The sequence below is a fragment of the Apteryx mantelli genome, chromosome 2 (assembly GCF_036417845.1).
Source record: "Apteryx mantelli isolate bAptMan1 chromosome 2, bAptMan1.hap1, whole genome shotgun sequence".
Classification (NCBI taxonomy): Eukaryota; Metazoa; Chordata; class Aves; order Apterygiformes; family Apterygidae; genus Apteryx; species Apteryx mantelli.
In genome coordinates, this window is record NC_089979.1 from 53,615,804 (window position 1) to 53,640,650 (window position 24,847).

General features: G+C 34.5%; 1 protein-coding gene across 5 annotated transcripts in view; it reads left to right on the forward strand.

Moving 5' to 3' along the window:
* Positions 1-24,847, forward strand: part of SMCHD1 (structural maintenance of chromosomes flexible hinge domain containing 1) — an 88,948-nt gene that overhangs the window by 35,104 nt on the left and 28,997 nt on the right. For 4 of the 5 annotated variants that reach the window (XM_067290673.1, XM_067290676.1, XM_067290675.1 and 1 more), the window contains 14 exons: positions 2,853-2,930; positions 3,011-3,130; positions 6,607-6,751; positions 6,977-7,073; positions 9,692-9,764; positions 11,555-11,694; positions 12,632-12,766; positions 13,354-13,581; positions 14,313-14,461; positions 15,954-16,042; positions 17,033-17,151; positions 17,877-18,044; positions 19,344-19,469; positions 23,267-23,346. In XM_067290673.1, coding sequence (XP_067146774.1) covers positions 2,853-2,930; positions 3,011-3,130; positions 6,607-6,751; positions 6,977-7,073; positions 9,692-9,764; positions 11,555-11,694; positions 12,632-12,766; positions 13,354-13,581; positions 14,313-14,461; positions 15,954-16,042; positions 17,033-17,151; positions 17,877-18,044; positions 19,344-19,469; positions 23,267-23,346 — 1,747 coding nt within the window. The remainder of the gene's footprint in view (positions 1-2,852; positions 2,931-3,010; positions 3,131-6,606; positions 6,752-6,976; positions 7,074-9,691; positions 9,765-11,554; positions 11,695-12,631; positions 12,767-13,353; positions 13,582-14,312; positions 14,462-15,953; positions 16,043-17,032; positions 17,152-17,876; positions 18,045-19,343; positions 19,470-23,266; positions 23,347-24,847) is intronic. The other variant, XM_067290674.1, reaches the window with a different exon arrangement.

Consider the following 24,847-nt stretch of genomic DNA (forward strand, 5'->3'; position numbering starts at 1 on the left):
TGAATGGAATGAGGCTCAAATGAGATTTGAAAGAGGCTGCAAAAGGAAAATGTGGGCTTCACTGCACTGTACTTAAGAACTGAGCACACAGTAAAGGCTTTGGATTCTCAGAACATAATGTGAGCATGACATTTGTAGGGAATTAAATTTTATTTTTTTGTAGAAGATGGAAGAGTCAGACTTCAAATTCTGTGTGTGTTTGCATGTGCAGGCCTTCTCACCTTTTGGACCTTTGGACTTTCCTCCTAAGCATGTATTCATTCTCTTTGCTCATCTGTCAGTGTATATTCTTACATGGCAAAACCTATCATTTCAGTAGATACTATGGGTAATACATTGGTCGGCACAATTCCTGTGTTCTGAAATCACTGAGTATCTTTCTGGCAAGGAAAGATCCGAAAACAAGTAAGAGTATTTCTCTGAGTATCTTTCCCTCTTTCCCTCCTCCTTCCCTTAATAGGCTCAAATCTGTGGGAAAGAACTTGATTTTCTACTCACCTTTTCTATCTCAGAAGATTCTTTTAAATCACTCCTAATTGTTCAATAAGATTGCAGGTATCCCCGTTAAAGTATTCAAGTAGGTACTATGGCAATCATGAGGCATCTTTTCAAGTTATTGAGCTTTTCAGCAAGCTGTTTTCATCACTGAAGTATTTATTTTAGAACTTAGTTGACTGTTACTCTGACCAAAGGATTATCTTGCCATTTCCCTCCTGTAAACCATCATGGGAAATGCTATTCAGAATGCTATTCTCTTTCACACACTCCCAGCATAGCATTCTCCAGTACAGGAGGGCTGTGACTATCAAAAGACACTGATTAATCTGTCATTTGAAACAAAATTAAACAGAGTTTTTTTCTCTGTTCATATGTGCCAGCGATTTGTAGTACACCACAGAAGAGACATTTAGTGAACTGTTTTTTTCAGAACATTGTGTATGGAAACTTTGTTCATATGAGGAGTAAACTCTGGTGCAGTAGTAGTCCCATGAGTAAAAGATGCCTTTTGCCTCCAGAAGAACACTTGTATCCAAAAGGTTTCAGATAGTATACATATTTTTTAAGTTGAGAGGTGAGAATTTTCTTGTGCTTCTGTGTCAGAAAAAAACAACTAAATTTCAACAATTCAACCACAGGTTTGCATTTTTGACAAACCAGTGTGTATGAAAACTTTTGTTTCTTCTGCTCTTTCTGGTGCACATAGTTTGCACCAAGAGTAGTCTTCTGTATCTCAGTGATTATAGGAAAACTGTGGTAATATCTTTGAATTGTATAGATGTCTGTGAATTGGATTCTGGACATTTTATATTTGTGTGGAAACTTCAGGAAAAGAACATGGCATTTGGGAAGTCCTAATACTCCAGTGATCACTGCTAATACGAAGTGTTTGTAGGAAGGACTTTCCCCTCTGTCAGAGGAAAAAAATGGAGACACAGTCAAGGCAGATCAAATTTTTGGATGTGGTTCCACTGAAATAATTTGATCTGTTGTTCCAATAGAATGTTGGGACGTTTGCTCATCGTACAGACCCCGACAACAATGTTGGACGTATCTGACAGCTTTCTCGCACAATACTGCTCTTTCGGAACAGAATATTAGAATGTAACAGCCTTGCCCTTAAGAACTGCTTTTTTTTTTTTTTTTTTTTTTTTTACATTTGTTCTCTCCATAGACCCCATTTGTTTTACTGTCATCTTTTTCATTATCCCCATGCACAGAAATATTAGAATTTCTTCACTTACTATAGATAAATTTGACCCCTTGTATTATTATCTATAATGGGGCAGAAGAAGAAGAATGGTGAAATGTCTTGTCAAAGTGTTTCTTCTGCAGTGTGCATTTTGCATAATATAGAGAGACTGTCAGTTTAACTTGGTGGTAGTTGACACTTCAGTAGGAAAATTGCTACTCACTTGAGAAGTTTTCAGTGTTAGTAACTACCAAAGGAAAAAAAACATACCAATATGGAAAACTCTCTTTCTATATAGAAGTTTTCTTTCTATAAAACACTATTAAAACTTATTTTCATAACCCACTACTTCCAGAATTACACATTCAAAGAAATACACTTAACAAAGCTGACAGATGTTGCTTTATGTTATATATGGAATTTGGTGCAAGAACAGGATGTGAAATTACACTTGTTTGTACTTACCTACAGAACAAAGTATATCTTTTACTGTGTTTCTTTTTATTCTGTATAGTCTTGTTGCAGTCACATTCTGTATATATTCTAAATTGTATTTTGAAAAACAAATATATTCATGTTTCCTGAGAAGTTTTAACAATAAATGTCATTCCTGCAGGTTGTAGCACCAATCACAAAAAATTGCCCCAGAGTTTCAACATATTCCCTTTTGGATGTGCCTTTGTGCTGCAGAAGTGTTTGTAAAGACAGATAAAATAAAGTGGAACAAAAAAGGAAATGTTCTTTTTTTCCTCGATTATATGTTCAGTCAACTTCAGTTTTTTACCATTGCTCCCATTTAGGCTAATTTATGATTGTTATTTGTGAAGTTGGTCAGTCGCCAGTATGGAGTTCATGGCCTACAGTGCTCAGACTTACTAGGGAAACATAATATAACCAAAGAGCTAATTCAGCTTTACAAAGCTGCTGCTTTAATTTTAATGTGTCTGAGGCTAGCAATTTGTAATTAGTATGGGAATTAGATTTTTTTTTTTTTTTTAGCTGTGATCAGTGTGATTACTTGTGAAACAGAATTTATATTTGTGAGATTTAGAAGTGACATGCATTATTTTTACATTTAATTGGAGTAATGATACTTGAAAAAATGAAGAATTATGGTATAAAATCTAAAAATATGAACTAATTGTTTGTTTGTTTGTTTAAGCACCTTCTGGGAATAAAGAAATAATTTCTCATATCAGTCAGCATGGAGGCAAATGGCCGTACTGGTTTAAAAAAATGGGTGAGTTCACTTGTGCAATATTTTCAGTTTATTTATAATTCTGCTCTTTTATTTCTAAATGTATTTGTATTTCTGTTTAGAAAATCTTCAGAAACTTGGGAACTACACCTTGAAGCTGCAAGTAGTATTGAATGAAAGTAATGCAGACACTTATGCAGGAAGGCCTCTGCCATCTAAAATATTTAAATTTACTATCATAGGTAAGATAAATTCCAGTCATGCCAGTTTTATTTTAATTTTGGTGGGTTTGATTCATCGTGTATCAAAATAAATCATGTTTTAGTGAGAGGTAGCTTTCAACCTTGATAAAGTAATACTTGTATGTCAAATATGAAGTAGATTCAAGAGAAAGGGGTTTTTTTTGGGGGGGGGGGTTGTCTGGTTGGTTTTGATCTTGCCAATAGCAGTCATGTTGGTCCTGCTATACGGTCAGTTTCATAAAAAAGGTAAAATGTTAATAGAATCAAAAGCTTTTCCAGAGGAGAACTTTCCTAATGTGCTTAGCAAAAACAAACAAACAAACAAACAAACTTACTCAAGCCTTAACTTAATTAGAATCATCCTCTGTCTCATGCCATTGGCATCAGTATTCTTTCATAAAACTAATATTCATTAAGTCAGCTTTCATGCATATCCCATACAGAGAAATGAATTCATTCAAAAGCAGGTTAAGCATTTAAAATATGTATGTTGAGATTGAAGTCCTTTTTTTAATTAAAAGAAAAATCTTATGCAAAACAGTAAGTACTTGTTCAATTATAATGGGTGTGTATCTATGGATTAACCATCAGAAAATATTAATTGGAATACTAGAATTAAAATAATCCCTTTCAATATGTCTGATGTTACTCTCCCTTGCCATACACTCTGCGATATATGTATATCTCAGATATAGATATATATATATATATCATATACAAGGGAGAGTAACATCAGACATATATAGATATAGATATGGCCTAAAATAGCATATGACTGTTCATCTCTTCCCAAGATAATTATTAGATTCTAATTTTAGTGACACTGTTGAATACTGTAAGATATACAATGTACAGTTATGTCATGTGTTTGGTACTGCATTGCTAGTCCTGTTTCTCTCATCCCCTTAAGATGTTAATTTTATTTCCTAATTCTTTTGTGTGCATTTATCTGTTGGTGGCAGCTCAGTTTGTTTATAAGCCTTTCTCTGAAGCAGTTTTATTCCTTTTTACTGAAGAGACTTCATTTTCAGGAAAAATAGGCATATATTTATGAAAAAGGGTAAAGCTGTAAATTACATTCAAGTTGCACTTTCTGTCCAGAAATATGAAAAACAATCCATTTTTAAATTATAAAGGAATATGTTATATCACATTTCATAGGATTTAAAGATTTTTTTTTGTATGTTGTGATTTTGTACATCATGATTCATCTTAAAGAAAATCTATAGTTATGCACCTGCTAAACTAGATTCAATTTGCAAATACATATGCTGACTACAGATCATACCTCTCCAGATGTGTCTTATAACCAAAGCTATCCTTTATGTAAGTAGGCTTACATATAGAAATGAAAAGATTTGTGGCCTACTTGCACAGAAGGATGGATCTTCTCTTGTCTCAATCTCTGTTTTGAAAGGAAGAGTTTTCTTTGGCCCTTCTGCCACTAAGTGATATTGTTGCCTTTTTCTGAATTAGAAAAAAACAAGCCTAACTTTTTTCTGCAAGGAGAAAAAAAGACAAAAAATACCAGTTTCCTTTGTATTTAATATTAAAATACTTATTTCCAGTGCAGGTTCAGGAGGTAAAGCTGACATCTGTTTCTAGAAAATGTGGAAAGAATAGAAGCTTTCAGTAGCCTCCTTTCCAAAAAATAAGAGGCTCTGCATACAAACCCTTTAGGCAGAAAACAGTTCTTTGTAGCATTTTCTTCTAAAAGCTTCTGCAGAACAACAGAAATATTCTTATATGATGAAGCAGAAATGTTTGGCCTTACTTGAAAAGAGTAATAATTTAAATATATGTCTAAAAAACTGACATTCAGGTCTCAGGATTTTTCTTCTCTTAGAACTTCACTGAAGTACCTTTTTTCTCTAAATAAATACATAAATGAACCTTTTCTCCCTCTTCTTTATTTCTGTTCATCAAAGTAAAAGTAGAACCTTTAAAGTTGTAAAGTTATATTCTGTATTTTAAAATTTCTCTTGCAATAGCATTGTGGCTGCCCCCAGCATGGTGGACTGCAATTAAATAGGTTTCTTTGGCTATAAAAATTCATGACAAGTCTGCCTGGAAACGAATGTGTACTCTGAAAATCTGATGAAGTAATAATTTGGTACTTTTAATACAAGGGATTCCAAAAGCACCTTTTGCTATCTATTGCTGCATTTTTGCCTCATTAGTCAGGAAGTGATTTGATGCTTATAATGATCATCAGTCTTGAAAAGTGAATATTTCAAGTCTCAATTTTTTTCTATATTTTGTCTCAGAGACAGCTGTAAATGTTATTTTTCATCATTCCAAAATGTTCCAAAACATAAAACAATGTCTGTATGACCTTTTATGTATATAGATTCTGAAAATCCCAAACAGAAGAATTAAAATCTAAACTGAAATCAACAACTTTTTCATCTGAGAAACAATTTATTTGATTTCTTTGACAACTGGTTGTTGTTCAGTGTTTATGGTTCTTCCTGGTAAGCTACAAAATAGTCAAAAATGCCAGTTAAACCTGAACAACCTAAGTTAAAAATTCTTAGGCTATGTTCTTTTAATTCAGACATATGTCCTTTTGGTGATTATTCAGTTTGACAGTGCAGAAGTTCTTAACTGTTATTTTGCCTGTCCATTTTATAGTTTTATCACTCACTTGTAAGCTTTAATAAAGCTGTAAACACTTAGATGTTGAGGCCTTCTTTTTTTGTTATTGTTAAAATAATTCTGGCTAATAAAATATAAGAATTTCCCTTTCCCAAGGATTTTTCATATCTCTGGTGCAAAAGAAATTTGTTGATAATCACACCTGCAGGTATTCAAAGTAGTTGTTAATTTGAGTCCAAAATAATTTGATAGGACATTTATCAACCACTTAGGTCAGCATTATATTACTCCTTTTCTCAGTTGCCACTTGGCCCAGAAAGTTTGATTCCACCAAACATTACTGTGATTTGTACTGCTCAGGCAAATGATGGCAATCATGATGTCATCTCATTTTTGAGTGCCTAATTGGAGGCAGTTTAATGGAGCCAGATTTCACAGAGAAGATGCACCCAGACTTCTTTTGCAAATAATGTTTATTCATCCTTGTGTCTCAAATTTGGGATAGTTGTAGAGTAAGAATATTTTATTGCATGCATGATTTTTTTTAAGAGAGTTAGAGCAACAAAATGTCTAAGAAAAGCTGTCCTCAAGGATTTGTCCGTTTTCAGGTGCTATGTTGATATTGATGCTCCAGAAGTTTGGGCTGTACTGTTATGTTTTTTATGCCATAAGCTTCTGCCACTATGTTTTAACTCTTACTTTTATATTATATAAGCTGAAAAAGATGATCAATCAATAAACCATGATTTTGGTTACAAAAGTAATTATGAACAGCCTACTTACTTTGAGGCTGGAAACTGCTTGACTAAACTGCTGCCTTAAGTAAGCCAATGAGCACATAAAATTCCTTCTAAAAATGTATTATTCTTTTCTCTTAGAGGGCAAACCAGAGAAATTTTCAGTGGGTCTTTTGGAGCTTCCTTTTCGAGTTGGAGTACCTTTTAATATTCCTTTGGAATTGCAGGATGAGTTTGGTCATGCAACACAGTTGACAACTGATATTAAGCCAATTCTTGAAGCTAGGTAATTCAACCATCTCATTTTTGTCCTTACTTCTTGTAACATTAATATAGTAATTCTTCAGTTTTTTTCTCTTGAGTCATGTACTGGATACTTTTAGTATGAATTATCTGGCATTTTTGCAGTAGCTTCCATGGGAATATCTGAAAGTATCTTATATCTATTTTAGGTGAGAATTAAAATGCTCTGTTTATTTTTAAATTGATTTTGTTTAATGTATTTTTCTAGTGGCTTGACATTACAGTATGAAGAAATAACTACAGGAACAAATTGCATCATTAAGGGTGTCACTGCTAAAGGCTGTATAAATAGTTACCAGGGCAAGGTAGGCTAATGGATTTAAACTTGAAGTAACATATTAAAAAAAACAAAACAACTGAATAATTTTCATGTAAAATGGATTGTCACATAGTGTTACCTTTGTTTGCTCTATGTTACTGGCTACAGCTTGTGATGCTTTCAAATGATATCTTATGGTTTTAATTTACCTGGAACAATTTGTTACCTCTCCTACAGCCACACTCTGTTAGCTGATGGAGCTGGGGGGAAAATGAGCACACGTGCATGTGTGTGGTAGAGTGTACCAAGCATACAAAGTCAGCTGGTTTGAACTGCTGTTGAAATTGTTTTAAGCCAAATCACCCTGGTGACTTTTACACTGAAGCAGCATTGGGAGCACTGAAATCTTTCATTCTGATAGTTGAGATGATAAGTAGTAATAGCCAATGTAATTGGTAACTAGTTGAGCCTCTTGATGTTTCCAAAGTGTTGGTTTCACCTCTGTAGCAAATATATGTCTATTAAGTTGTCATCCAAATCTGGCCTTTTACTAATGGATTCTCAGCACCTATTCAAGCTGTTAACTATGGAGACAAATAGATAAACAATGTGATCTGAATTAATGCTTTTGATAAAGGCAGATGTGAAGAATTTCAAAAATAATTTTAGAAACATGTATATTTATACAGTATTCTACATTCTTGATTAGATCCTAATCTTTCATCTAGTCTTGAAGCCTAGCATAGTAAAGACAAAGCTAGGAACTGAGGTAGCTGAAGATACTAATGTATTGTTGATGAGAAAAAAGCAAATAAGTTTGCCGGTGAAAAGGTGTATGAAGAGCTGTATTTACCTGCTGATTGAAAACTGGAGGGTGTTGAATGTAATAAGCTTTGTAGATAAAGCTCAGCATGTAAGGAGAAGGGTAAGAGTAATGACAGAAGACAGGGAAACAGAGAGAATAGAAGCAAAAATGCTAGGCTGTAGCAAAATATAAATTTGGTGAGGGGCAAGACCATTAGTCATTTAAGGAATTTGCAGGACAGAAATAATCCCATAATAATGGAAAAGAAGGGATGTTGTTTTCTTGTGTTGTTTAACTGGATAAACTGTAGGGGGCAATACAGGAACTGTATTGTCTAACTTATATGACAAAAAAGGACTGTAAAAGATGGTAACGAAAAATAATGGGGAAAAGCAGGATGGTGGGGAAACACCAGAGAAAGAAATTTTCAACATCTTGATTTTGAAATAGTAGCAGAAAAGCTAAAATACCTCTGAGAAACAGCTAGTAATAAGATGCTGGAAAGAATTTAAAAGGAGAAAGTAAATGAAAGAACAAGAAGGAAGAAATGAAATATATTTTTGAGAAAGGAGGAAGGAAAAAATGTTGAAGGAGTAAGCATGCAAAATGGGAAGAGAATCTTGATAGAGATAGAAAATAGAGAAGATCATAGTTGTCTGTGTCAGAAGCACTGATAGAGAGGAAAGGGAAGCAGATTTCATCTAGTTCATTAGTAACTGACTTGATTCCATCCAAACCATTTAAGACTATGTTTTGTTTGGGGTGGGGGGAATGAAAGAGAAAGTTGGAAGAGAGCTATATGAGGTAATATCAAGACCACTCCCTTACAGGATTTTGAATACAGTGAGGAGAAGGGTGAAGAAGGGAGATTAAAAAGGAAAATAATATTCACGTTTATTCTTCTTTTCCTTTTAAAATACTATAGTAGACATAGAAGCATACTTGATGGCAAAAGGAAAGGAGATAAAGGGATCATGAAGGATAAGGGAGAAGAACTTCCCTAGAGGACACAATTGCTGAAAGATTAAAAGGAATGAAGTTAAAGGTATAAACTGATGATTTAGAGGCAGAAAGTAGAAGACAGTATTAAGTCAAAAATGAGTATTGCAGAAAAAGAGTTGAAACTAAGAGAAGGGGATCATAGAAGAAGGAGCGTCTATTGCATGAATGCAAAGCTTGAGTGAATGAACTACTGAAGAATTCGACTTACCAACATTGAACTTCAGCTATCCTAGTTTCCTATTTTTTATTGCCTACTTTTTTTTTTTTTGCAGTCTCCCAACATGTAACTTAAGTCTCTCTTGCCTTCCCCCTTCCTCATCTCAGTGTTCACCATTTGGTTTAATGGGGTTGCAGGTGGCACATGGTGCTTGGCTTGCAGACAGACCAGTGTGGTAGGCCAGCCATCAGCTGAGGAGCTCACTTGCTTGATGGGACCAGTTAGAGCTGTGAAGCTGTGGCCCAGGCCTCATTGCACATTCTGCTTCTCTTTCCCAGCAAACCAGAAGAATTGCTGAATTGCTTTCATCCAGGGGTGTTAATGTTGCACACCTTGTTAAGCACGGCAAGGGCATAGGCCAGGGATGGCTCATGAAATGAAAACTTTCCAGAAGCTGCTTTTAATGGTTTCAGAAACTTGTAGTTTAACATGCAAACCCTGAACTGAATATCTTTGGGCATAATAACATGAAAATTTTGATTTTAGTGCAGGAAAAAAATTGGTTTATGTAGTAGTGTAGGAAAAACTTGGTTAGGCTTCTGAAATTTCACATATATATGGATTGACATGACTATGTGAGATAATTTATCTATAATCTACTTTTGTTTAAGGTTAATATTTAAAATATTCTTTTTATTAGAACTTTAATCTGAAGGTTACTCTTCCTGGTTTGAAAGAAGACACACAAATTTGTAAAATAAGATTGCAGCCTGGTAAGTATCTTAAAAATATTTTGTGATTTTCTGTTGAACTTTTTTCTGACCCTATTAATAAGTGTTTCTTCTCCAAAAAAAATAAAATATTTATTGAGGCAGAAGAAGGGATATTCCAACTCATCCAAGTGGTGACTGAAACTAAATAAAGCTGAGGACACATCACTCTTTGCAGGAATAATATCAGCTCGAACAGTCTAGTCTTGTCCATTATTCTAGCAGCTGGAAATGGTCTGTTCATTGAGATAAATTTTTTACTTCATTTTTTTGATGGCTTTGAATGTTCTTCAGCCCAGTACCATGAAATGAATGATCCTTTTATCATCTGAATTTTCTGAAGCTTTTTGGTCCATTAACCTCTACTAAACTGTGTTAACCTGCTGTCCTTGTAGAAGACATCTTGTGAATCAACAAGTTCTTATTCAATTTTTTACCTGAACAAAAAGGGCATGCTTTGGCAGTTAGAGCGATGTCTGAAATTTAAAGCATTACATGTTGAATTTGTCATTATGTTGCATAATGCAAGAGAGGAATACAGGAGTCTGTAGGCACACTATCCTTACCAGAATTTTATGTTTTGTGGATGTCTTGATATTGAGGAGTTCCTTATATGTTTAACACCTCAAACAATTTCACTTCTAATCACCCTTCAGGCCCTTCAGGAAAAGATGCTAATTCTTATTATCCCTCATTATCTGCGGTTTTCTGGATTTGGTAGATATGGTATAGTGTGAAGGGAAAACTCTTAGATTTTGCCTTTCAGATTACTAAACCTTCCCAACTTTAGGCTTTCCTGTCTCATTTGGGGGTGAATTTGTGTACTTCTAGGCTTTAACAAAGGAGTTCACAATTTGTTCTGTTATTCTTTACGTTTTGGGGGGGGTTAAGCTATGTTTAGAAAACAAGGTGAAACAGTCTGACTTCAGACAGATTTTACTGCGTATTGATTGCTTAATTCTTACCTTGGACTGAAGGCATCTTCATCCTTATTAGATATTAGAATCTTTGGATTTTGGTAGTCTAGAGAGGCTTCAGGACCTCTTTCTTCTCATTGAGCTTATTCTTGGCTTTTAAAGTTGTTTTTCAAGGAAGGAGTGAATAAAAGCTGTTTCAGTCATTCCTGTTCTTCAAGCAATAAGGTTGAAATGGAAGTTTTAAATGAATGATGCGTAAAGGTTGTTTCTAGAAAATGGCCTTTTTTGTTGTTGTTTCTTCAAAACGTCTGTCTTCTGATAGTAGTCTCTGACTTCCTGCTAACTTTTTTAAAATTAATAATTATACATTACAGAGAGTAGGTTTATTTTAATAGCTTTCACTTTACTATCTGTATAATACAATCAAAATTAGCTTTTGCTTTTCTTTGCATGCAAGTTTTAACTGTGATGCTGCACATTATGATTGATAACATATGTGAACATTAATATCTTTGTTTTTTATATGTCAGGAGAAAACTTCAAATTTATTCATGATGTAACTGCTTCTGTGTAATATGTAGATAGCATTATATCATGTTTTTACATCCTGTACCTGATGAAATTCATCATATTTGTCTAACTATTCTGTACTGAATTCATTCAAAAGAGTAGCAGGTGATATATATATCGAGGGACAGAATGTGTCTAGAACTTCTGAGCATAAACCAATACCCCTGAATTGTGCCAAGTTGTTCGTTACCACACTTGGTAACTTGGCATTTCAAATTCACTTTTCAGGAAAACAAAAACTGAAATCCACTATCTTATAAGTTATCTAAAATATAACCACAGTTCTGTAATTGTCCATTTTCACAGGTCCTCCTCGTCAATTGAAAGTAAAGCCAGATTCTGAAATTCTAAAGATTGAAAATGGCACAGCTTTCCCCTTCCAGGTTGAAGTATTGGATGAATCAGGAAATATAACAGCACAGCCAAAGTTGATAGTTCATTGTAAGGTAAACTGCATTATGTTATGTGTTACAGGGATTTTGATATTTGGTTTTAAAAGGGCTGGGGAAAGAGACTATTTTGACATTTAGACAGAATTTGTTATCTTTATTAGTGCTTTTAAGATTCTGAGGTTTGACAGCTATAACTGTGACTCCCTTGCCTAATCTACTATGAGTCATTCAGCATCAGAATTATAAGAACCTCGCCTTAGAAATAGAAGAGAAAATGAAGAGAAAATATTTAGCTACAATTCTAAGATATTTTAGATTGTATTTTTATATGCAATACTAAAATTTGTTCAGAAAAAAAATTCAGGCAACATGCTTTAAAGTTCCCTAAAAATGAAATGCAGGTTTAATGCCTAAAAATGAATAAAGACTATTGTAAGTACTCAGCTAAGCTCAGAAGGGAATGCATATGTTACCGTGGCTTTTAGAAGCAAGCCTTTTGCCCTTTTGGACATGGTTTTATTCATACAAAGTGTATTTTCTGATTATAGCAAAATCAGTCTTCCAGCAAGGATAGATACACAATCAGAAAAGGTTTTCCCAGTGCAAACAGTATCTGCATTCCATTTACAAGTTATCTATTTGAGTACCTTTTCTTCCTGTAGACTGTGTCTGCAGGAGTGTTAGGACATGTTGAACTTTATATTTAATTTCTGTTTTAATGTGTGTATTTTAGAAAATTGATAAAAAGGTTTATTTTAACAGCTTGATTAAACTCATTGCCAAAATGGGAGAAGAGACTAGTGTGTATGTATTAACATCTCTTATCACCTGAAAAAGCAGGTGTTGATATTGCAGGCTTCTTGAAAACAGAATTCTTTCAAATTTATCTGTAAATAATCCTATATATCTTTGGAGTTGCATAAATAATTATTTCTGGAAAAATCCTAGTAGTCTTCAAAAAATTTGAAGTTTAATTTTACATTTTAAATAGTTTTTAGGTGCTTCAAACCTTCCTGTGTATGCTGTGGACTGCAGTAATGCAGGAACAAACATTTTAACTGGTCCAGTTATACATGTGCAGAATATAAAGAAAGACCAGATGCTCAAAGCAAGGATTGAAATACTTGTAAGTACTGATCGGGATGTTTGGATGAATGAAAAATTGGAAACACAGTTTAGTATACCGTCTTGTTAGTGAACCAAAGTCTTTTATGAAGTATGTTAATAAATCAATGTTTTAGGTATAATCAGCCTGAGAATCAGCTGGCTGCCCTGTTCCTCTTTAGGAAACCATAAAAAGGCAACTTTCCATCTTTTCTTTACCCATCACCCTGTGTTTCTGAAATTCCTTAAGTGTTTCTGGGAATTTACATTCTTTTTTTTTTCCTCCCTGCATCCTTCTGACAACTTGCTTCCTTTCATAAACATGTAGAGCCAGAATAGGCATGGCAACATGTTCTCCAAAAACTATAGCTAGCTTCAATTCCAGCATCCTTTAAAAAATTGCAAGCATTCTGGCTTATCCTTTGGATTTACTTTTGACAGGTCAGACTCCAACTTTATACTTGGACACCTGGTCACACCCGATAATCCAGAGTAATACCATAGATCACAGTAGACTATTGGATGGAGGAGTATAGGCTTCACCTACTTGAGATATATGTGTATATTTAATGTCTTAATTATGTCTTCTTTTTGTTTCCCCATGCATAGAGTTGTAAAGATGTGCTACCAGTGGAAAAGATTATTAAACTTCTTCCTAGCAGTCATGTTGCAAGATTGCAGGTCTTAAGTATGGATGGACAAAAAGCTATTCAGATTAAACATCAGGATGAAATTAATTGGGTTGCTGGAGATGTCATGCACAACCTTATATTTCAGATGTACGATGAAGGAGAAAGGGAGATACACATAACTCCAGCTGTGGCAGAAAAAATTAAGGCAAGTATTTCTAAATAAACAATAGTATAATATTGGAGGTGGAGGGTGCAATGTGTTTCTAGCAAAAGGTTGATTCTCTAAAATCTGTAGACATCACAGTACCATTGCAAATGATGTTCCTCAAGACTGTACAAATAAACATGTGAACATTACCCTCTGCTTAAAAATTTTAAAAGATCAATTTATTAAAATTGTGTCCCTAATGAGATAAGGGCGTTTAATAAAATGTTAAAAAATGCCTCAGGGCAATATAATGAAAAGCAGGTTTAGCAATTTCCAGCTCTTCTAAATACAATAAAGTAATTCCTACGTAGTTATGATTCTTCAGATATGGGACTTTCCCAACATTTAGAAACCTTGAACAGGTGTGTTCCTTCATGAAGATTTCATTATCTGTCTTATCACTCTGTCTATGTGCAGATGTGGAGCCTGATACCAAGGCAGAGCTCCACCAAATATGATACATTTTTTCTTCTAATATTTTTCTCTATTAGATCTTTGCTAATGCATAAAGATGCAGTGAGGGAAACTCAGTGTGTGTTTTGGGTTTGTTTAGAGTAAGTTTCTGTATTTGGGCAATTATCGTTGGTTACTGTTGGAAAAAGCTCAGGCTTTCATTGAAAGCTTCTATTGTATTATGCTTCGGCATGTTTTGAATGACCGTAGATGTGTTGTGTAGCTAGTGATTAATAATTTTAGCATTTGATTAATTTAAGAAATTTTTATTTTAGGTTAACTGGACACCCAAAATTAACAGAGACAATTTGATTCAGGGTTTATTACCTGATGTGAAAGTACCAACATCAGTAAAAGATGTACGTTACTGTCTTATTACTTATCTTGATGATCACGTGTCTTTGGAGAGTGCATTTACTGTCAGGTTTGTCCATTTGAAACACACTTTGTGAAAGATATTGTTAGCAAAGGATTGTAGAATTGTGCTTTGGGGAAAAAAAAATCTTTCTACAAAAGCTGAAATAATGAAGTCAGTTGGCAAAAGAGCCAGGAGTATGTAGGGAGGGTTGGTTTGTTTTTTCTTTAAAGGCAAAATGTGATTAGAGATGAGAACATTATGTATGTGAAGAACTCCCATCATGATATGTTTTGTATCTAGCCCTATAATTACATTTGTAAATGTGCATAAACTGAAGAATACTGCCATCTTTGAAAACTTTTCATAAACCTTTAAGCTTATAGGATTACCAGTCTTATTGAGGAGTCAGGTCACTGATTACTAAAGAGAAATAATACTATAAATATAAAGCAAATTGTTACAGCTTTCAAGGGATATTGCTTTGTAGCTAAAGATAGGATTTTTCTAGCCAAATGCAGAAGTCTGTATCTGATAGGAAGTAGAATAGGGGATTTATTATTGACTGTTTTATAGGGTTTTTTTAATCAATAAAAAGGAGTCTCAGACTAGGGAACTCCTTTTTAGAGGTTATTCTGCTATAGTTGCCATAAAAATTAACTGGGAGGTCATTCTCACGTGGTTGTTAAAGTTATCAACATAATTCTTAACCTTGAACACACTAAAGGAGTCAAAAATATTGTGCCAGATAACTCTTAGATCTCAATTAACTCTTAGATCTAAGGCAGCCAGGACACAGAGGATGTTAACTTTCATCAAGTAAACAGAAGAAAAGGCTGAGATGGTTTAAAAGCACCCTGAAAAATATTTTGGAGAGACTAGTGTTAGGGATAATTTAGGCTGATCACTTCTGCTTTATTGTAGCAAAAGGGGAAATGGAAATTGATTTTTTTTTTTACATTTGTTTATTATTTCTATAATGCTTTGTTTTGTTTTGGAGAGGGGACACTAAATTTTTAATCTATATTAGCTATAATTAGATTCTTAAGAATTTGGCAAATGTTTTTCTTAACAAGACTATGATACCTCCGTACATGTGTATCAGGATTAATGTTATTATAATCATTTTTACATTAAAATATACATTTTAATATGTAGACAATAGTATGTTACCTTGGCTTAAAGGTGTTGGAGATGTTTTTCAAGATTTAAAACAGTACAGACCTGAATTCTGCTTTGTTATCTGTCTATGACTCTGATCTGTGTTAAATATTGGTAGCAAGTTATTAGAGAAAAAATGATAAAGTCCCATAACACCACTGTGTTTCATTATGCAAGCAGTCTCTGATAAGCTCCACCTGCTAAGACTGAGGTGAAGGCTACTAGGTAACATGTATGCACATGAGACTTGATCCTCTAAATATATGCAAGGATAAAATTATGAAAAATTTCAGTTGCAAATGAATGATAACTACTGCATGCTTTGTTATATCTGCTAATGTGTTTTAAGTGATTAGCTTCATGAAAATGTTTATAAATCAATTTTCGTATGTTAACTTAGACCACTTCCTGATGAACCCAAACACATTAAATGTAAATTGAAGGGACCAAACACATTGCAGATGGGTGAAGAGCTAAAAAGTGAAATTGGTGAGTATTTGCATATCCTTCGCTTTGTTGCAAGATATGTTTCTGTTTCTCTGCACTTTGTTAGACTGTTATGTATACCAATGTCATCAAGAGTGAATTATCTTCTGCTTTTATAAAATAAAAAGAATTTACATTCCCACTCATGGAATGATCATCAGACTTCTGTAATCATCATTTTATGGTTCTTTAGTTAACTCCCTAGTATGATCCGCCTCTAAATTTGTATATTGGGACATTTCTCCCACTGGAGTTCAAATTGTTAACAAGATTTTGTTAAGGTTGGGCATTCTGAAACCTTAAAGGTCAGAAGAGCATTCAGATAATTTCAAGAGCTTGATCTTCCAAGTGATACATTTTTAAGTTAAGGCTTCAACGTAAGAAGTCGTCATGGTAGGGATCAGTCTTCTCATTCTCCCTTGGTTTCTGTATATGGTTGCTGTTTGGACATGTGGTCAATGAAGTCGAACATTGACTATTAGACTTTTCCAGGCACTGTGAGAATAAAAATGTTTCAGTATTGGCAATTTTTTTTTGTTTTGGTATTTATGCCTGTTGGTGAAAAATTACATATTTTTTCTTCTTCGGGTAGCGTGCAATGTTTTTCCTACTCTGAATGTGTCAATTACTTCTAATAAGCATGAGATATTTAGGTGACTTCTAGAAATTAGAAATACTTAGATATTTTGGGGCATAAAAGGCTTGTGTGTTGAGTGAAGAAAGGCGCATAGGACAGACTGTATCTAAGAGGTTGTGAAACAGCCTCTTTGTAGCAAGAAAAAGTCTTTTTATTCACAAAGTGGAAGCACAAAGTTTTGTGTGATATGACTATATACATGTACTTTTTATGATTCCCTGATCATGTAAATTTTCTCCATATTGTGTGTATGTTGTGTACATTTATATTCTGTATCTTGTGTAATGTTTCATTAAAGCAGCTAATAGGATATTCATCTTACTAATCGTTTTAATAATCAACTTCTTTTTAAACAGATGTCATGATTACAGATCAGTATGGAAACCAGGTTCAGACAGTGACATCCTCTTGTGTGAATTCTCTGGGAGTTTCTGGGCCTGGACTTGATAAATCAAATTTGAAAATAACTTGGCAGGTATTTCATAATTATTTCTAAGATGTCATATAGTTTATTTCTTTATGGCCTTAATTGTCTTAATTTTCACACAGAATTGAACCAAACCCGTTGAAAGATAGTCTAATTAAACACTAGTTGGTAAGCTATGAGAAGTAGAATTTTAAAGCATTAAAATCATGTGATCCTGTTCTAAGGTATACAACAGTATCTGTTAAAAACTTTATCACTGCTGCAGCTATACAGTATGGGTGCAGGCTCACTTTATATGTCACACTTTAGCCAGGCTTGCTTTGTTTTACCTCCGTTCTTCTCTATGTTTTATTCTAGCTGCTTTTTAAATGTTCTGTTCTTATTTACGGTGGTGTAGTTGATTTTATGATGTTTTGAAGCAGCATGGGGAGTTATAGATGTTATTGTCTGCATTAGTTTAATTTAATTTAAAATGTGGTCTGTACGTTTTAAAATATGATGCTGCATTTAAATAAGTAAAATTTCCTATATGATGAAAAATAGATTTCTGAGAAATGTGTAACTTTGAAATTGATCACTTCTTGCACAAGAAGTCCTTTCAAATTAGAAAAAGGACTAAAAATTGTAGTTTATTTTTTAGTTCACTGTCTCACAGTAAAAATAGCAAATAGATTCCAGTATGCATAAATAATAAAAATACTGTATTGAAAAAATGAATAAATTACACTTCCCTTTTTTGTTCTTGATAGAATCCTGTTTTTATTTCTCAATAGGAAAGTACACTAACAATGAGAGTCAAAGGTATTCGGTTTAAACCGGGTTTACCTGGAAGCAAAGAATTGTGCTTTGCTTGGCGTGAATTTTCCGATTTTCTCAGAGTAAATTTAATTGCAGGATCCCCTGCTAAATTGCAACTTGTGGATTGGCCAGAGTTAGAAAAGGTAAGTCCAAAAGTTATTGTTTGGAAAAAACAAAGGGTTGGCTAGTCAGCAGGTCTTTTATTTCCAGAGCTTTTCAGAGTACTGTATGCAAAAATTAAAACACTGGTTTCTTAATATAGTGCTTCTGAAAATTGCCAGACTATGATAGCTCTGGAGACATTTTTTATTTTATACAGGACAGCATAGCATAAGCAAAATTAAGTAAGTATTTTGCAACCTGTCTGATCATGTAGGCATGTTTTAAATGAGACTGTATATGTGAAACCTTTTTTGTGTAATAGATAACTAACTACACTGGCTTTTAAAAGTAATTTTCTGTTAGGGTAATCTAACTCTTAAGTGTCTGTTTACAACACTGTACTACTTTATAATACTTAAGTATATAATATATCTACTGCTTAAACTTTTACACAGTTTATTCTGCCCCAGTCCCCTTTCTACAAGATGATGCCTTTTTCTTTTCCTTAATGGAGCAGTTTTACTGTGGGCTGAATCCTAACACCCACCTTCCACTGCTGTTTGCCAAAATACTGTCTTTAATGGTAGAAATAGTTGACAGTTCACCTCTCCCTTATTTGGGGTTTTATTTTTGATGCTAACAATGTGGAAAGACAACCCCAACCTTACTTAGAATTGAAAATGTGGTTCCAATCAGAAAATGGTGAAGGGATACACCACTTATGTCAAATGTAAAGGATGGAGGGTTTTGGTATCATCTAGTTATTCGCAGTGGTTTTATTTTTCAATGTTTACATTGGTTGTTCAAGTGATCATACAGAAGTCACAGCAAAAAGTAAAATAGGAGAGTGGAAGCAGGTAAAAGATAGGTTTGGTTCTCTGAGTAGAAAACAGGAATAAAGATGGGAGTGTTGGAAAATGGAGAAGGAAGCTATTAAAGGAAAAGTGAAACAAGGTTCAAGGAGTGTCATGAATACTTTCAATCTCTATAAAATTGTCTAGGTATATCAGAAGACTAAAAGTCTTAGACATTTTGCTCTTTCTGTAACAAGGAAGCTGTCTTTGAGAAGCTTCTTGAGAAGCATGTCCTTACATTTAGTCACGTCAGCACAAGTAAGACATGAAATTAAATTGAAGCATTGCATTTTATAATGTCAAGAGAATGACAGAACTATGGAAATATCTTCCTGGAGTTTTACAATTCTTTCATAGTCTACCTATTATGGAAGACAAATAGTAGGGAAAAGGCAGATTCTATCACTCTGGGGATTCCTAACCAGCTGCTATGAATGTCTGATACACCTAGAATACAATGCAATAGTGTATTTTTATCTCTTCCAGCCTGTTGCAGTGATTAATGGTAGAGAACTGCAGAAGCCCCTTGTAGTTCAACTGTGTGATCAGTGGGGAAATCCATCTCCTGAACCTAATGTCAAAATCAGTCTTATAAAGGCTATCAACTTAAAGGTAAGCATAGGTCTTATTATATGAACCTCTGTTTATCAAAGCATAAATTTGTGTTGTCATGTCTACATTGTCGTCTTCATTCTTGAGACATTTTTGGAAAAATGAAGAGTATTGTAAAGATATGACAGAATAATTAATCTCTTATTATAGTAATTTCGATGAATAATGAAAATAGTTCCCATGACAGATTCCTCCGCTCCCTTTTATTATCACTATCAAAAACATGAAGTTCTTATAGTACAGTATCCAAGTGTAATTTGTATACATTTCAGATTTTCTGAAACTTCTTTGTAATCCCTCCCCCCTGCCCTTTACCTGTATTAATTTGCTGAATAACAGTAAAGATATGCTTCTAAGTGGCAACTGTATCATGCATCATTTTTGTCCGGTGGTTCTTTGATTGTGGTTCCTGAACATATGGCTTTTGGTCTGCATGTAAAATAATGTAGTTTTGATCTGTACTTGGTTATCTCTGTGAAGAGCATTAGCAATATAAAACAAATAGAAACAATGAGGATGCAATATTTAACCCAGATTTAAGCAGTTACTATCCTTTCCATGAGTCTGTTATGAGTGACAGGTGGTCTGCACACTGGTCTATACTAAGAAAGTAGTTCGACAGATACTTCTGTTATTAAAATCTTCATTCTTGTTACTGGGGGATTGAATATGAACATTCCTAAGTGTCTTTGCAGAGACTGTTATATTGAATTGAACAGCAATTTGTTGGTGTCTTCCAAATTTAGGGATGTTTAGGAAGGATTATCCTTGCAGAAGCAGGCATTCGGAGCAGAAGCTTTCAGGCTATGTCTTTCCCAAATCAGCAGAATGAGCAGTATCACAACAATTCTGTGAGAGTTTTCAGTTTTTGCCTACTTGCCTACTCTTAATATTCATGTCTTAGTTATGGCTGTCAGTTATGTCTTTATCCATTTGTGGTCATTATGCCTATCTGGTATAGGGAGACAAATATATCAGATATACCTTGGCAACTGTTGAAATATTTAAGACATCACTTCCCCCAGTGAGTACTTGCCTACGTGTGTATTATCAATATAGTGTATATTCATCCACCTCTGGATATGAGATCTTTAATGCTGGGCTGGCCTTGGTCTGTCTTTACTCCTGCTTGCCGGGCATTTGCATCCCTCAGTTGGTCTTAAAATACGCAGCATCCAAGAACTTTCTTTTGTTCATGAGTCAAGAACTATGCCACTGTCTCAGTTTTTTCCCAGTTTAACTATACTGCTCCTATTACTTATTTTTACTGGACTTTTTTTAAGGAAATTTCTTTACATCTTGAAGATTTTTCTTCTGGCTCTTCTGAAGCTCTTGCAACAGATGCCTACTTCATAGTTTGGATTCTTCTTAATTTGCCTGTTACTCTGTTTATGATGGCAAACGTGTCTCCTCTAGGCTTCTAGTTATGTTGATCTTGAGAGGACTTACAACCTTGATGGTAATACTGTATGGTTGTGCTGTCTGATCAAAGAAATGTTCTGGTGGCGTGCTCTGTCTTTCAGATATTAAGCCTTCCTCCAGGGAGGAGGACGCTGCAGCATCTCTTAGAAAGTCTTCCTGTTCCTCATCCAAGCTGGATGTTTCCTGCAGAGAGTATTCTCAAAGCCAAAGTGGATCATTGTTATAATGTATCTATTACAGTGCTCTCCTTCAGAGCTCAATTACTCCAGTATCATTTTGGAGAGATACTTGTTTCATACAATAGCAGAGCAACCAGCTGCATATTTGCTAGGCAAGGATCAGATCGTAATGAGTATCTTGGAGAACCTCTTCAGGGAGCTGTCCAGAGCCTTGGCATTTCAAACAGGTTGAATGGACAGTCTTCCAAAGGAAATGAGAAGTTTCTGGGAATTGGAATTCTCAGATAAGCTATCTATATTTCACATCTTGCCCTCTAAGTCTCCTATACTTGGTATTCTGTGATTGCATTTCCAGTACTTCAATTTCCTCCACAGCTCCAAACTAAATGAATATGTATGAACAGAAAGTCTCTGACCTCTTATGTGCACCACAACAGTGGAAATGCACAAAGCAACAACTCCTGTTTCTGTAAAGTTAAAACTTTCTATTCTGTGATGTATAGTAATTTCAAATACAGAGTTCCTCTTCTGAGCTGGGTGCAGTCTTTGGGAGAATTAATGAAATGTCTGGCAATTTTCTCATTATTTCTAGAAAAAGAAAATATTTTTACAATGCTGCCTTCCATTCGAACCATTAAGCATACATTTTTGCCATTGCCTTTCTGTGGTGACACTGTAGGATAAATTCATGCTTTCATAGCTGATCCATTATGAACCAGCTTTCACAAATTTTTTTCCTAAAGTGGTTTCATTCACTTAACTGGCTGACATGAGATTTGTGAAATATTTTCTCTGTTAAAGAAAATAATTCTGCAAGAAAATTACCCACCCCTTATTTTTCTGAAATCTGTGCTGAAATAACAAATGGAAAGCAATTTAATGCCATTCTATTCATATAATGACAAACATTTGCATTGTAATCTTGGTTGAAATCTTTGTTGAAAAAGTTGATTTCCATCTTTAGAGAAGAACTAATTTCATGAGAATTCAGGATGTACCTGTGGCTTCCTTTGCTGTCCTCTAAACTTTAGAGCTACTGTCTGAGGTTCTTTTCATACATTTACAGTGTATTTCATCGGTAGGACTAAGGTGGAGCTCGCACACACACACACATTTGCAGAAGGAATAGCTTCTACTTACTTTAAGAGTGTATAAGTATTCTTGAAGATTCACTGTGACCTGTCTCTATGAGATGATAGGCATTCTCTCTCTGCTGAGGAATCCATAGTTTTGAAAGATTGTAGTCGATGAAGAAAATGAAATGATAAATTCTGTGCCGTTTAATGTGTAAAGCGAAGTGTGACTCTGGTACTGCTGATTATAAGTTTTCGCTTTCAGTGCTGTGGGAGTAAGTGCAGCAAAAACAGGATGCACATAGAAATCACACCTTGAAGAACACCACTGAGTAATAGTTCTTTTCTAACAGTGAGATTCAGCCAAAATTCCTTTAAGTCAAAGAATTTCCATTAACTTCAATGGTCTTGGGACCCAGCCCAGTTAATGTGCTGCGAAAATAGAAGATCTATAAGGCATTTGTGTTATTATCCTGAAACAACACTGACAGTTTCTCTCTCATCATTAGAATTTTGTTAAATGCCATTCTTTACAGTGTAGAGATTGGTTCTTATTTGTCAGTAAGTTTTGATTTATAAGGTACTATACATCACTTGTCATTACACTTTTCTCTAGGTTGTCTTGTAGTCTTACATTTTTGGCAGTAAGACTAGGATGGGGGGAGGAGAAGATGTTTTAGTTGTCTATATTCAAATAGTATCATTCTTATAACTTTTGCTACCCGGGAATCTCTAGGCAGATTGAAAAAACGCTGTGAAAGGGAATAAGCAGTTTTTAGAAGGTGTTAAAACCTGAAAACATTTTCAGATTAACTTGTATTGTGGACAAGGTGATAGCATCAGTAGCAATTAAATGAATAAACTATTTAAACATATTAATGAACAAAACTGTCCTAGTTCAGATAAAGTGATTTTCTTCAAAAACTGGCAGAGAAAATTCTGAAACCTAAGATAATATTTATAACAGTGTATCTTTCCCGAATTTAGAGTGCAAAGACAAAAAGTAGTTATTGCTCAAATGGAACAACAGTATGCAGGCAAAGGAAGTATACATTTTATTCTAATCTAAGACTTGTTACTACTTCTGTGTCATTAAAAGATTAAAAAATATTTTTTTTGACAGATTGTTCCTTCAAGCCAGCAACATAAAACAGATGAAAATGGTAGGGCTAACCTGGGAGTTATTAGTATTCATGCACCTAGGTAAGTAGTGAAAACTATATGGAAAAACAATTGAATTCTGAAATGTCGCTTGCTAGATGTATTTAAGCTGCGCATTTCATAAAGTACCTACCAGGAATTCACCTAGGGCCAAGGTCACACATTTATTATTTAGATGCTGGTGGAAGGCCAGATAGTGATCTTTAAGAAATTAAGTGTTTATTTAAGTAAAATTTGATAGCTTCTTCCTTTGGTCTTCCAAGAAGCTGCTGCTCTAATTTTCTGAATTTTGGGGTTTTTTTGGTCATGATAAAACACAGCTTTTAATTGCCAAGCTGTACCTAGTGTAGAAGGCATTTTTAAGCCATTTAAAGTGTTTAAAATGTACAGCCTTTGGGGGACCATAACCAGACACTGTGCTTTTAAGACAGGAACACCTTTTAGTGTTGAAATCCCACCTCCTCTAGGTGCTAGCCAGTTTTTTAAAAGTTAGGTAAAATGTCCAATCTAATAAAAAACAAAAAACAAAACCAAAAATACATTCTTATTAGCAGGTTAACTAGTAAAGCTCATTTCCTGTAGGTTTGTGTCCTGTGGCTCCTGCTTCTTCACCTCAGTCACCCTGGTTCCCCTTACACTCACATGTTCCATTTGAATTTTCAAATTCATTATTTCTGTATCCTCCTCATGTTCATAGTTCTGCTACCCACTTCCTGCATCCCTGAGGCCCACCTGGTAACACTTGATTTTTTTCTTGCATCTTCTACTTACTTTGTTGTCTTGCTGGCTAGGCATGATTCAACACAGACGGTAGCTAGTTTGGGGTTGTATATGTGATGATTTTTTGGAGTGGATAGTGCACCCGTGTACAGAGTAGAAAGGCTGCCTTTCCCTCAGAGAAGAAAATAATTGGGAACTCTTTCTTCCGCCACCTACCAATTTTTAGAAAGTCATAGGGATTTAATCTGTGTTCTGCATTTCCATTTCCTTAGCTGTACTAATCCAGCTTTTCCACGCATTCTTTCTGGCCTTTTAAGACTTGTGTTCCTCTGAATCAGCTGGCCAATTTCAACTGGAAATAGAGAGAATAACCTAAGCCTTGTTTTCTTAGGAAAATAAGCTGAAAGCTACACTTTGTTTTTCATTTTTTAGAAAAGGCTTAAGAGGGGAATTCATCAACATGCTTTTATGAGAGATTAATCTAAATAGTTTGAGTAATTATAGAGAATTTTTCATCCAAAAATCCAAAATATTATTGTTACAAATTAGATTTAGTAATGTCTTCTTGTGTTTGAGGATGGTAGCATTCTTTACTGGCTGACAGGGACCAAAAAGTGGAGGCTAACCTTCTGGCTGTAGAGCAGGTCTTATGGTCAAACGGAATGTGTGTAGAGTGTTTCAATATAAGTAATTATTTTCTAAACCAGCAGGTGCCTAGGAGAGAAATACTGACAAGAAATTAATAAAGGTTAGCTTTCATAAGAGCTTTTCTTACAAGACTAGGTTGGCTTTAAGTAGCTTAGAAGCTACTGCTAAGTGTCAG